This window comes from Prenolepis imparis, unplaced genomic scaffold, assembly GCF_030444845.1.
Source record: "Prenolepis imparis isolate NDT839.2.m4 unplaced genomic scaffold, iyPreImpa1.0 SCAF_7, whole genome shotgun sequence".
NCBI classification, from domain to species: domain Eukaryota; kingdom Metazoa; phylum Arthropoda; class Insecta; order Hymenoptera; family Formicidae; genus Prenolepis; species Prenolepis imparis.
Window position 1 is genome coordinate 9,528,409 of NW_028141165.1, and position 14,246 is coordinate 9,542,654.

At 27.1% G+C, this 14,246-nt stretch overlaps 2 protein-coding genes across 2 annotated transcripts; both read right to left on the bottom strand.

Moving 5' to 3' along the window:
• Nucleotides 1-254: 254 nt before the first annotated feature.
• LOC145938493 (uncharacterized) lies at nucleotides 255-5,747 on the bottom strand. The gene is made up of 4 exons (XM_083042172.1): nucleotides 5,651-5,747; nucleotides 2,255-2,394; nucleotides 1,928-2,071; nucleotides 255-1,492 (listed from the first exon to the last, which is right to left on the bottom strand). The coding sequence occupies exons 1-4, from the start codon at nucleotides 5,651-5,653 to the stop codon at nucleotides 1,069-1,071; spliced, it is 711 nt and encodes a 236-aa protein (XP_082898298.1). The 5' UTR covers nucleotides 5,654-5,747; the 3' UTR covers nucleotides 255-1,068.
• Nucleotides 5,748-11,127: 5,380 nt separating this feature from the next.
• LOC145938850 (uncharacterized) lies at nucleotides 11,128-13,201 on the bottom strand. The gene is made up of 3 exons (XM_083042659.1): nucleotides 13,086-13,201; nucleotides 12,102-12,285; nucleotides 11,128-11,470 (listed from the first exon to the last, which is right to left on the bottom strand). The coding sequence occupies exons 1-3, from the start codon at nucleotides 13,101-13,103 to the stop codon at nucleotides 11,421-11,423; spliced, it is 252 nt and encodes an 83-aa protein (XP_082898785.1). The 5' UTR covers nucleotides 13,104-13,201; the 3' UTR covers nucleotides 11,128-11,420.
• Between the last annotated feature and the right edge of the window lie 1,045 nt (nucleotides 13,202-14,246).

Consider the following 14,246-nt stretch of genomic DNA (forward strand, 5'->3'; position numbering starts at 1 on the left):
TTAAGATGTATAATAATATACGTTTAAGAAATACATTTGCATTTAAATTGTTTTAAATATTGTTTTTCACATTCCCGAATTCATCAAAATTCGGAAATTCCAAAGAAGAGACACAGACAGTTTATTACTAATGTATTTTTTGGCGTATAAAAAAATATGAGACCTATAACTATATTTATAGACATATAATTAATTAATTAAGTTTTTCAACAAGATGACATCAAATTCTTATTTTTTATCTCTATTATTTATTTGAAATATTTCTGAAATTTTATTTTTTAGTTCCAATTATTATGTATCGTATATATTATGTAGAACATCTTAATTATATAATAATTATATGTTAAATAATTAATGTTTAATATATTGACAAAAGGGACTGATACTTGCATTCTAAAATAAATATTAATAGCGTTATATTCGTCATTATTATATTCGCTGTTACGTACTCGTTATAAAATAATAAGTAATATTATGAAGTAACTTAAATTTATTTTCGTAATTTTATCGAATTACTATACTATTCGGTGCTTCGATAAACATATTAATTGCATTATATTGCAGTATATTGCAGGATGTACATATATCGCACCGCTATCTCACCGTGATACATTCTCTACCTAACAAATTCATTTGAAATGCTTATAAGAGAATAATATTTTATTGTTATTGGAAGTATCTAATAAGATATACTCAACCTCAATATCATTCAAAAATTGTGTTTAGAATTTATATTGCATTAGAAATATATATACATATCTATTTATTAGAAATAATATATCTATTTATTATTTTTTATTATCATTTTTTATTAAAACTTAAATATAATCTTATTTTTCTTGTCCATATCACTATCAAAAGATACATTTTAAGTTAAGACAGAAGAAGGTGTGCATGCAAATAGTATTTTTATAAAAGTTTTTATTCTTTTTCATGTTTGGACTCAGCGCTACCATCGGTCATCAAATAATATTCCTATTATTAATATTAATATTAATAATATTTAAGATTCACAGAGATTTCGCTGATCGACAATGCTCGTGAAATTGTTCGCGTTATCAGTTCTCATCATTTGCGGGTTTCGAAGGCAGGTAGATATTCCTTATCGGGAGGCAGATATTCGTAACCTATATAAGGTCTGGGCGACGTGGACGGTGGTAAGGTCGGTCTTGAATATGGAGTACCAGTATAATTATAATATCGCTCCGTTGTTCTTATTGTTGGAATGTGGGTGTAATTGACTGGTGGATACGGAATCAGTTTCGGAGGTATGTACACTCTCGGAGGCACCTTCTCCGGTGGTGGAAGATATGTATTCTTATACGGAGGCAGATAGGTCGGCTTGAACGTGGTTGTAGTCGTGGATGGTGTAGTTGTGGTGGTGGTTGTAGTTGTGGATGGTGTAGTTGTAGTGGTAGTTGTAGTCGTTGATGGTGTAGTTGTAGTCGTCGGCGGTAAATAAGTAGTTCCTGGTGTAGATGGCTTAGTAGACCTGACAGTAAAAGGCGTTGTTGTACTTATAATTCAAGTGGTAATCTTCTCGAATAATGATACTTAAGAAGCTTGATAACTAGTAATAGCGTTTGATGAAAATATAGATAGACTGCATAAACAAAATGTATTTTGAAGCGGTGAATCATCTTGTGATAATAAATAGTCCATTGTATTGTGATTATAAATGATTGAATGTTTGATTGCGTCGTCATTATAGATGATAGAATGATGGATCGAATTGTGACGATAGTTGATCTGAATGCGATAATAGATAATTTTTATTAGACTACAAAGCGTATTTTATTAAAATTTTACAGTTGCAGTTAAAAGATGTGCGTAAAATGTTAGCAGAAAAAAGAGATAAGATATAATGCTGGTGTGCATGTTATAACTAATAATGTAATATTTGGAATTATAAAATATATCCACATACCGCGTTATTCTAGTCGTAATCGTCGGCGTTTCGTAAACATATCCACCTTTAGTATAAATATAACCTTCTGTTTTTGGAGTTGTATAATAATATCCCTCCGGGGAATCAATCACTATGGCGTTTAAATCGTCTCTGTTAGTTTTTCTGTAATAATAATAGCTTACAAATATTCAATGCTTGATAAAAAGTTATTTATTATTATATAAATCGATCATCTATTGTAAATAAGCATGCTTTTAAAAATAAATTTTATTAAATTAATAGTATTATACAAAATGATATTATACATAAATATTCAGAAGTTTTAAGATGCTCAAATACACTTACAAAGACTCAAAAAACGGTGCCTGTAAGAATTGAACCTGTCTTTTCTTATTCTTTATCTCACTTATGTCTCTCTTACGATTTGCATCTGTATGATACGTGGAGAGCACAGCCACCAGAATGGCCACCCACAGCAACTTCCACTGTAACATAACTTTTATTATAATCGATCAAATAATTAGCTTATTGTGCTTACACATTTCTTTTTTCATTACATTATTATATTATTTATTATATTAATTTTATTACATGCATTATGTTTATATAATCTGTATTCAATATTATATATATATATATTATTAGTAAACATATTTTTTCTACAATAAAACTTTCTGAATAATTATTATCCCAAGAACACACACATATCAATTGTTAAAACCGCATTTTTATTTTACTATTAATCGAGCCGTTCACATATATGAATAGAATCATAATAGATCATCTCTCTGTGATAATCTAACGTCTCATTTATGATGATTTTACATAACTCATCTCGGCTACGAGATATTATACAATACAATGATGATAATCGTAAAAGCTTCACGAACGTGAAATCTAATACATCGTTTTTTCATTGATTAACTTTCAACAATGAAAACTTTTAACAAGATAAACATGTAATTTGTTTTAAATAATTAGCTATTAAAAAGCTTTTAAATATGTATTAGTTTTTACAATTATAGAATATATGTTATAATAATTAATTTTAGATATATACATATTTAATTAATATATAAGTAATATAAGTAATATTTAATTTTGATATTGCATACTATTTCTATTATTTAATATTATTTAATTTAATTTTTGTGTTTTTATTAAGAGTGTTTAATTACATAGAGAAAAAAGATTATAGTAAAAATTATTTACAATAAATGTAAAAAGAAATGTACTTTTCATATAATATGTATTGTAAAATTTTTTCCGTGTATAGTATTTTAATTTTAATATTACAACGCGAAGATATCCTTATTTATATTGTAATAATTTGTATTTTTCGAAATATGCGTTTTTTGCATTAACAAACATGAATAGGATAATAGAAAATTTTGTATACATACTAAACAATATTAATTAATTGTGAAAATAAAACATTATCTGAATTTTAATCACACATTTATTTTTAGCCTTGGGGCAATATGAATTTTAATTGTACATACATACATTTTATCGTAAAACAATTGCCTAATAATTTAACTAATTCTATTTCTCGGTACTAATAACCGGTCTAGAGTCGTTGAATATTCAAATTATATTTAATTGAGAAATTATACCGCAAAGGCATTGTGAAAGTAGTTAAATTCATAATTTATTGTTAAAATATTGTCATCACTTTCAATTTTTTTTTTTATATAGGTTTATATATTTTTTATATAGTTTGTATAATCTAATTTGCATAAGTCATTTATTATACCGCAAACCGGTGAGACACGTATTGTAATTTACTTTATCTGAGATTATAAAGAGAAGATGCAGTTTATTACGAGATTTTTGACCTTTATTTAGTAGAAATGTAACTTCATTACTTGATCAGGAAAACATTCTATTTTATTTATGTATTAAGCAAAAATAGATATCACTAATTTAATCAATGGAAATTGTAATATGACGATTATATAAATACCTAATGAGCGATTTTTCTCGACTGCAATAGTATTTGCATCCTTGATGCAAGATTGTTTTGAAATTAATTTACAAACCAGCCAACATGTAAAATAAATTTTATACGAAAGAAAATTAAGATAATATTTTTATTTGCGTAAAATGTTTTAGCATTTGCGAAAGAGAAAAGGTAAAAGCTAAATTATTTTTATAAACATAAATGTAAACAAGTTGGCAAATCATTACTGAGATAGCGTTCTTTAAAAATATTATTGTCCAAAAAGAATATACAATTATATATTTATATATCAAAATATAGTCTTTACAATCAAAATTATACTTATAAAATATACATATAAAACGAAAGATTTAAATTTATTAAAACAAAAAAAAATCTTTTTTTAAATATTAATTAAAGCAAATTTGTTATTTAATTTACTATTTAACATAAAGTTTAAGTACTTTTAATCAGTAATTACATAATTACAGAAAAATTCGCAAGTTATTTTAGTGAAGAAAAATAAGTATCTTAAGTAGTTTAATTTTCATAATACGATTCACATATATATGTTTCAAATTCGTAATTTTCAGTTTTTGTTTATTCTTTTTTTTCCTGTGCATTTTTTTACTCATACACGTGAACAACTTACAGTTAATTAGCTAAATATTTTATGTAGTAAGAAAGCTTTTTTATTATAAGACAATTTTGAAAGAAATGTGTGGACAAGAAGGATTTTAAATTAAGGTATTATGATAATCCTTATCATTTATAACTGCTGCAAAAGTTACAAAAACTGTCTTTTTATCTATTAATTGCTAAGAAAACTGTGTGCATGCGGGTTTACTTGTACTAGTTTACGGTGAAATTCTTTTTACAAAAAAAAATGTTTATCCGTGGATGCAATACTCGCAAGAGTCGAAAATCGATGGCTTCGAAAGAATTTAGCACCTGTATTTGTTGAATGTATACGAAATAAATCGCCAATGCATTGATTCATCTGTACGTTCGATATTTTTATTGCGAATTTTATGCGTTATCACGACACAACAAAATTCAGATCTTAGAACGTTTAAATAATATAAGTGAATTAATTAAATTAATTAAGTTTTTTATAAAAATTGTATCTCTATATTATTATTTTCTTTCGTTTTTTTATTATAAGTTGAAAGAGTTTACTATGAAAAATTAATAGAATATTTTAATTAAAATGAAATACCAAATTAAATTTCAAGAAGCAAAGAAACAATAAAATCTTGCTTTATCTTAAGAAAAAAATCGTAATTTATAGTTCAATTAATATAAAAAAATTTTCTTTTTAAATTTATTAATAAAAAATTATGCTAAATAAGTTTTCTGCCAAATAAAAATCGAGAATATGACTTTATCATTATTTTACATATATTTTTTTTAACAATCTTGATTTATGATTGATATTTTCCTTTTTCACAATCGTCGATGATTTTTATTACTTTTCCAAATATGTTATCACTTTTCTTTTTAGTTTTTGCCAATTGTAAAGATTATGTTTCGCACAAGGACATAAATATCTCTAAGAATCTTAATACATCGACATAAAAGATCGACAAATGTTGAAGAGTAAGTTTGTACGAGTTTCATCTCTTGATTCTCGAGTAGGTGATTCTTTACAAGATCACTTATTTCACTTTTCAAGCACTTTCTCCGGCAATAAAAGGACTCATAATTTTCTCAAGTTCATCAACCATTCCTGCGATTGTCCGTGTCTATTTTCTCTCATGTCACTTTAAGTTCACGATTCATGATGCACTGCTACTTACCATGATTTTATTGTCGCGACAATCACACAAAAAAAAGATCAAAATGTGGACACTTTAGAATACATCCCACATTCAGGAACGTATCCCAAGAGATGACTTCTTCATCTTCTTCACAGACGATCAAGAATATATATATATATAGGATTCATTTGATTGGTTAGTGGGGAGGATATTCGAAGCATTCGATCGTTGACGATTATTATCAAGGATAACCACAAGAGGATACTATAATTTTTCACCTTCCACATATACATAAATTAAGATTGCGAGAAAAAGAAATATAGAGAAAGAGAGAGTGAGCAGTGAGCATTCCATGAGAAAGACACCCGCGATATTCAAATAGTCTGATCGAAGCAACCGAAGATGGATGTTGAATGGCGACAGTCGAAGGACACCGTATTTGGTCCCTGATCGTGGAGCGCCGTTAACAAATATTCTCAAAAATGACGATTTTGTGAAACTCAAGGATTTTGCGCGCGATTGAAAAGGAGGAATGTTAATGTTGCGTCGCCGGATAGTGCATGAATTTCTCATATTAAGAAAAACGAGAGTGTTTAGTGATGGCTTGATGAATAGCGTCTTGTTGAAATGAACTTTATGGTAATGTTATTCTGATAGAATATTTTATAATTAAACGTTTAAAAGAATAGTAAAAATTTACACTATCGCAATATAATAATATTATATATAATTATATAGTAATATTATATATAATTCATTTTCTTTCTTAACTAACTTTGTGATAATCACGTTAAATTTTCTTTATATTGCTCAAAATATTACTTAAAATTGTAATAACCGACATTTTCTCTTTCTCTTTCTTGTTTCTTCTTTTTCTCGCTATTTGATGAATGCAAATAATTCATAATCAATAAATAATAAATCAAGTTGGGCTTGATCAAGTGTCATATGATAACGCGCGCGCGCGTAATCTATTACAACATTTTATTGCATCTTATTTATATTTTACATGAAACGACAAAAATACTGAAACTTGCATTGCATTGCAATCCAAAATAGGATTGACATATGCATACTAAAATGTCAACGACATTAGGCTTCGTTTTATATTCCCGCTCTATCATAAAATTAAGCAATAAATAGATTTAGACGAGTCGTCCGAGTCGATAATTACACTGAGAAAAAAATACTGTTGAATCAACAACATTTTTGTAGTTAAATTTTATTTTATTAATTCAATGATATTATTAACGTATACTATTTTTTTCTCAGTGTATCATACGATAGCTGATACGACGATAAACTTCTCGATTGTATTTCTATCGAGTTTTATAAGATTTTGGTTAAACCAAAAATATGTACAATCGTATTAAGCAAAATTAATTATAAAGCAAACTATTAAAATATTATTTTTACCGTACTTAGAAAAGACATAAATATATAGTACACATTTTAGCATTGAGAATAATAAAAATTTGTTTTCTACACATATTTACAAATGAGAGATTATAATTTAACATATATCTAATACTTCTATCTTTTAAAAAATATTTTATATGCAAGCATATGTTATATAATATCTCGCCTTTATTACAGCCTATTTACATCTTTATATGAAAATTAGTTATGGTAACCTCGATTTTTGGATTAGAATAATTTATTTTTAACTCATCTATTATAGATTTATTCGTTGATTTTATAGCGAGTCCATAAACACAGATTTCATTAGTTTCTAAGAATCTGAATATATATATATATATATATACATACATAATATATTCCATTCTCGTTAAGTTATCCATTCTCGTTAACCTATCAGCATAAATGTCTCTCATCTTTATCGAAAATGATTCTCGTGAATCTAAAAAACGTACTCAATATTCAAGAAAACCGAATAGAAAAATATATATAAGTAAACTATATATAACTATATATATATACATATACATAACATATACCTATATACATATACATATACCTATATGCATACAAATATATATACCTATATCTTAAAATATCTTAATTATTTAAGACGAATGGACAATGTATCAGATATGCATTTAAGAATAGCCGTGAATTTACATATTGTTTAGAATTCTACCCTCCACACATTCTTGTAATCATTGGAATTCGGAAATTCCGAAGGACACAGTCAGTTCATTATCAATGCATTTTTGTTGACACGATCAAAGATATGAAAGAAGACTTTCAACTATTTATAGCCGTGTTATGAATTAATTAACCAAGATGACGTCACACAAATGTTGGTGTTTTCTATTTTAAATATTTCCAAAATTTTATTTTCTTGATTCTTATTAATATGTATTATACAGGACTTTGCAATTATACATAATGGCATAACAATGATTATTTTTAACTTAATTTTTTAATGCAATTAAAAAAGAATATATACATATATATTAACTTTTAAATAAAATCACTTACAATTAGTTGAATAAGCATAAATCAATTCTTCTAAAATCTTTATAAAGCATTAAAATATTCGAAAAATAAAGACAAAATATATATCACATAAATGTTTCTTTATATAAGATATGCTTTCAAATGCTTCTAAGATAATAAACAATGTAAAATATGTAAAAATTTATTGTAATTTTTTTATTATAATTCACAAATAAAGATTTCGACTTAACTTACTTTGATTTATTAAAAATGTTTTATATTCTTTTGGCAAAGACCATAATTGCACTTTCTTAGTAAAGTATCAGAATCAGTTAGTATGTTCTTTGTCAAACGCAAAATATCTACATAATTTTTTTTCCTGTTAATTGTGTTTGACATTCATCTATTTATCTAGATTTATCAGGCAGGCAATTCACAGTTTAAATGAAAACAATTAACTTCCTGCCAAATTTATTGCACACAATTTCTCTATATTATTAGATATCTCTTCTAATTGAAATTTGCAACTGCAAATATTTCAAAATAAATTTGTAGTTAATGTTGCGCAAGAGAGAAAAAAGAGATAACCATTATGCACTTAAGGAGCAACTTTATAGAGATGTTCACTATGCAAATGTCATGAGAAAGTCGGAGTTGGTACCTGTCTTAACCTGGAGTTATAATACCTATGTTGACCCGTTAACAATCATGATAATTATCGGCCGTGTAACAAAAATTATATTTATCTGCAAATTTTTATAAATTATCTGTCAAAATTTATCTAGTATTCAATAAATTAAATAATCTATAATTTAAAAAAATTTTTTAATCTTCTTTAATTTATACTTTATAATTTACTTTTGCAATAAATGCAATGCATATCAAAAAACTTATTAAAAGTTACTTAACTTAATCTGTTTTAACTCATCCATTAAGAGATAACGAATCTATCTACAATCTATAATTTCTAAAAATCCGTTATCTAAAAAATTAATAAAAGTTTATTACTCACCGGCACTGATGCATAACAGCGGAGTTATTAAAATCGGAGCTACGTTGTATGTATAACATATATAAAATAAATATAAACTCCAAATTATAGTAATGCCAAAAATAATTAATATTTCAAGAAATTATTATTATTGTAAGCGCCGAATTTTGCATCCGACGAATAAAATAACAAGCAGATATATAAATATAGAATAATTTCATAAAAAAAAATTTTTAATGTTTTAATTTTTAATTATCAGAACTCTTTAGAGAAGCAATGCACATGTCTAGAACTATACGAGAACTGCTTTAGAATAAGCAGAAATTTCGAAAATCGACTGGCGCGGCGTCTCACTTCAATGTCTATTATATATAAGTATCCGCTTATCTTTAATTCAACTTAATCTATATTTTTTTGCATTTAAAGGGCAGGACTCTTCTTAGAACTCATGTAGAATTATAAATCATTTTAATTCTGTTAATTATAGTATTTGACAGAAATCAGCTGCTAACTGTCATAAATATTAACCGAGTTTAAAGTATCTAATTTCTATAAAAAAATATTAATAAATCATTTCATCAATAAAATCGTAATTAGTCTCGATGTTGTAATTATCTCGAGTATCAAAAGATACTTGTAGGAAATTCTATTTTTCTATTCGCACTTTCTGTTAAAGATTTAAAAACTAAATTTTATGCATTGCATAATTAATTAATATATATTTTTTATGCGTTGATTGCGATGCATGCATAAAAATATGTAAATTATGCAATGCATAATTATGTAATGCATAAAAATTTATTATTTAAATCTTTAACAGAGAACAAAAAATATAGAATTTTCTACAAGAATCTTTCGATCGAAAAATATCTGCGCTTTCATTAGATTCGTGCGTCTTGTACACATCCACCACGCTGCACGTCTCATGCAAGACTGACCGCAAGACTTTGATTGTGAGCAGCTGTGTCGCCAAGCGCACCCCACACGTCCATCAAGCTGCGCGTTTCGCGCGAGACTGATCGTCAGTCTCGCAATCGCAACGTCTCGAGAATCGAGAATCAGTCATGCGCGAGACGCGCAGCTTGGCAGACGTGTGGGGTGTGCTTGGCGACACCGCTGCTCGGAGACTTGCGGTCAGTCTCAATTCTTAATATGCATGAAAAATGATTGTTCTTTGATAATTATAATTCGTAAGTTCGTTATTTTAATTAATTTATTTAATTCGAATTATTTAATTTTAAGTTCAAGTTTTTTTTCTTACTTGTTACTTGTTACTTGTTACTTACATATTTATAATCTCATAATTTTATTATTGAATTAATTATTATATTATTTTTTAATTTAATTTGATTAATTATATCATAAAATATTAAATATTCAGAGTTGAGAATTACAATGTAAATTTCTCTTAATTCGCACCCATAAATAATTAATTTTTAACATTGAAACTTTTAATTTTAAACAATAAGAGTCACAAAATTGATCGAACACAACACGTGTCTTTTATTATTACACGGATTACAATAATCTACACGGATTTGTATTTTCTACGAAATATTAGATATTAAAACATGTAGCAAGCATCATGAAACATTCGATGTCACACAATCAGTCTTTGATACAATTATCATAACTGTGATACATTTTACAAGAAGAAGAAGAGGAAGGCAGGAAAGAAAAGAAAAGAAGATAAGTCTTGTAGAAAATGACAGTAGACCTGTAATAAAAGAGACAAAGAGCCCTTATATTGTGCGTATCCTAAAATGAAGAATCACGATTTCAATAAAAATTACGTAGATGAATATACGTTTTTCCTCTTCGAGTATACTTTCGGAACAATCCATAATCAATCGCACCTATCATGCATAATCATTCGCATAATAGACGTATATATCCGTTCTTCTTGGTTGACAAAGATGTTATTATCTTCTGCATTTTTAATTGCGAAACACAACAGGTCAGATCATTGAATTGGCTTTTTATTAATTATCAAATTGCATAATTGTAAGTAATTTATTTTATCAAAACGGCACACTGAAAATATTATGATAATAATAATTAATTAAATTAATTATTACTAATTATCATTATTGATAATAAAATTACATTCAATTTTCAGTAATATGCACAATTTATTTTTATTAAGATATATTCACATTTTATAATAGGATTATATTTATGACATATGAGTATATAACATGTACGATTTTATAATTTTTTTAAAAGAAGCTTTGTACTTTTTTTAGAATTTTTTTCACAGACATATTAATCTTGTATTAATTTTGGCGTTCAATCAGACTTAGCGACAAAAACATATAATAGAAAAAGAGCGACACAAATTCTTTCTGAATTAAGCTCACTCTTCGGATGATATTCCAGAAAATTCAAAAGAAGGCCATCCACCTTATGTCCACCTTAATAGTAACCACCATAATGACCATAATGTCCATAGCCGTACGGATATCCTATAAATAGCAATGAGAAAATACTTTAACATTTTTGTGTGAACAATTTCTTTGTTGCAAATACGCGCGTGTGTGTGTGTGTATACATACACACACGCGTGTTCTAAACATAAATGATTTCTTTGTCACGAATGCAACTTCGTATACACATGTAAGCTACTGTCTGTACAATTTGCGTGATATGATCTTGTGTAATAGAAAATTGTTACAGACATTCATACAAAACCTGAATAATATTGCATCGCAATAATAAAAACCACTTATTTGTTCTACTATCAGCAGTTGATGTGTAAACTGCATACTGTTGCAAATAAATTATTATCTTTTACAATAAATTATTCAAAATTAAATCAGAAAAAATTCACTGCGTTGTATAATATATAAATAATAAATTATTATATTAAAATGTTACTTTAAATTATTATAAATTACGAAACGTCAAGAATTAGAAACATTATAAATTAATAAATAATAAAATAAAAAAGATATATCTCTAATATCTTTTCTTATTTTATTATTCATTAATTTATATATATATGAGCCGATGAAGAATGGCGATTCTATTACATTGATATTATATTGATAAATTGTTGTATTGTAAATATAGTATAGATTTTATCATAAATCATACCATATCCATAGCCATGACCATATCCATGACCATATCCATGGTACCCATGACCATACCCATGACCATATCCATGACCATACCCATGACCATAGCCATAGTACGGATAGGAGCCGTATCCGTAGCCTAAATATCCTGGTTTTGCAACTGCCACGCCGATTGCAACGGCCAAAAGCAGAACAATGTACTGCAAGAACAAAAGAAGTAACAAATTTGGTTTAGTAAACAAATTTTAAAAAATAAATATATAGCGCTAAATTTAAAGAATATTTTAACACCACAAAATGAAAAATAAGATTTATGTGACATGCTTATTTTTTATTTTTGCAATTTGATACAAGATAGATACAAATCTATTATCAATCATTTTAAACAATTTTTAATGATTTGTATATATGTAAATATAAAAGATTAAAAAATAAGAAGCAAAATTTTAAAACATTTTTAAATACATGTACTATCGCATTTTTCATTAACTAAATATTTTTTATAATAAAGAAAAGAGATTATAAATATTACATATAATAATTAATTACCAAAGTATTTATCCAAATTAACGACACAAAAATTACACAGTAAAATTATTTCAAAATGCATTTTTTTAATGTTTGAGTTATGTTCTATATATTGTGATTTAAAGTGAATGTCGCTTTCTTCAATGACCAACATAGATACTATCTTGCGATGTTAAAATTTCACTCCAATATATATATATATATATATATATATATATATTATTAAAATATTTTTTAAATATAAATTTAATTATAAGAATTATAGATTATACATATATTATAAATATAAATATATATAATATATTTATAAATTATGTGAATAATTTATAAATTATTCACATTGTATTATGAAAACCTTAATGTAAAAGACTTCTTGATCAGCAAAAGAGAGATTTGTACTACAATGAGTTAAATGAAACCGTAATATTTAACTTCTAGATCAATATCTCAAATCAAATTCTCTTGCACTTACAATCTTCAGACACGCCATTCTTTCTGGTGATTGCAAGCAGAGTCCAGTTGACGTCTTGTTAACAATTGCACCTATTTTTTTCTCATCTGTCGTTGTCAAACACCACTGTCCATCGTTTCTGCGACACAGGTTCTTTTATAATAAAGGCGGAGTCCCTTTGCGAAGCGGTGGACCCCCCACGAGTGGTACATTTTTTCCGGGCCTCGCATTGGCCTCCGCCTGTTGTGCTAATAGGAAACATTCATTGTTACCCTGAGATTATACGAGTTGCGACTTTGCATTATGAAACAACAATGTGTGCTGTAACGCACGTGTGACGAAGTCACGTGAGTCCTCGCCCGATACGACGCCTTGACATCCAAATTTCTTCCCCGAGCGGTTGCTCACGTGTGTCCGCAGCGCCCATAAACCCCCTCATTAACGACAGGAGAGAATCATACATTGCAATCGTCGATTACGATACTTACCACTGCTGTAATCGCTAATTGCTTATCGCCAACAATAATGTCTGGGTCCACCCAGGATGAACAGTAAACTGAAGAAAAACAAAACGCTTTTCTCGAGTATCGTAACCGAAACAGAAAGAGGTGACAGACACCAAGGGGACTGTAATTGTGTAAACCGGGATTCTGGATTACAAAATATATAGTTGATGAAACCATGTGTCAATTTCGTAATGACATTCTTAGCTCCTGTAATCTGCAAAAAAAAAAAAAAATAATAATAAGTTAGATAATGAGGAAAGTTGAGATATGGAATCTTTGTGTTGGTTAAATTATTAAATGTGGATGTTGAAATAAAAATTGTGTCATTTATAATAATTCTTTAAAGATAAGATATATGTAAAGTATAGAGTGACACCGAATTATAATGATGTATTAATGTACGCATATCTGTAAGCATATAGACGAGATATACGAGCCAGATTTGCCAATCAAACATAGAATTAATTAATTCAAAAGAAAATAAATATGACAAGTATTCTCAATGTAATTAATAAAAAAAAGTTTGGTAAATATTACTGAATGTTTTAAATAATTTTTGAAACTGTTATTTTTCCCATCGATTTAATTGGTAATGTATGATATTTATGTTTTCTTTAAATTTTATCTCTGCTATGTAGAAGAATACAATTAATAAGTACGATTTTCATCTCAATTG

Excerpts from the sequence above, each read along its gene's own strand:
- LOC145938493 (XM_083042172.1), bottom strand. Across the intron at positions 2,072-2,254 it reads GCACCGTTTTTTGAGTCTTT|AAAAACTAACAGAGACGATT; the intron begins GTAAGTGTATTT and ends TTATTATTACAG. Across the intron at positions 1,493-1,927 it reads ATTACGACTAGAATAACGCG|GTCTACTAAGCCATCTACAC; the intron begins GTATGTGGATAT and ends TTTTACTGTCAG.
- LOC145938850 (XM_083042659.1), bottom strand. Across the intron at positions 11,471-12,101 it reads TGGTCATGGCTATGGATATG|GATATCCGTACGGCTATGGA; the intron begins GTATGATTTATG and ends TGCTATTTATAG.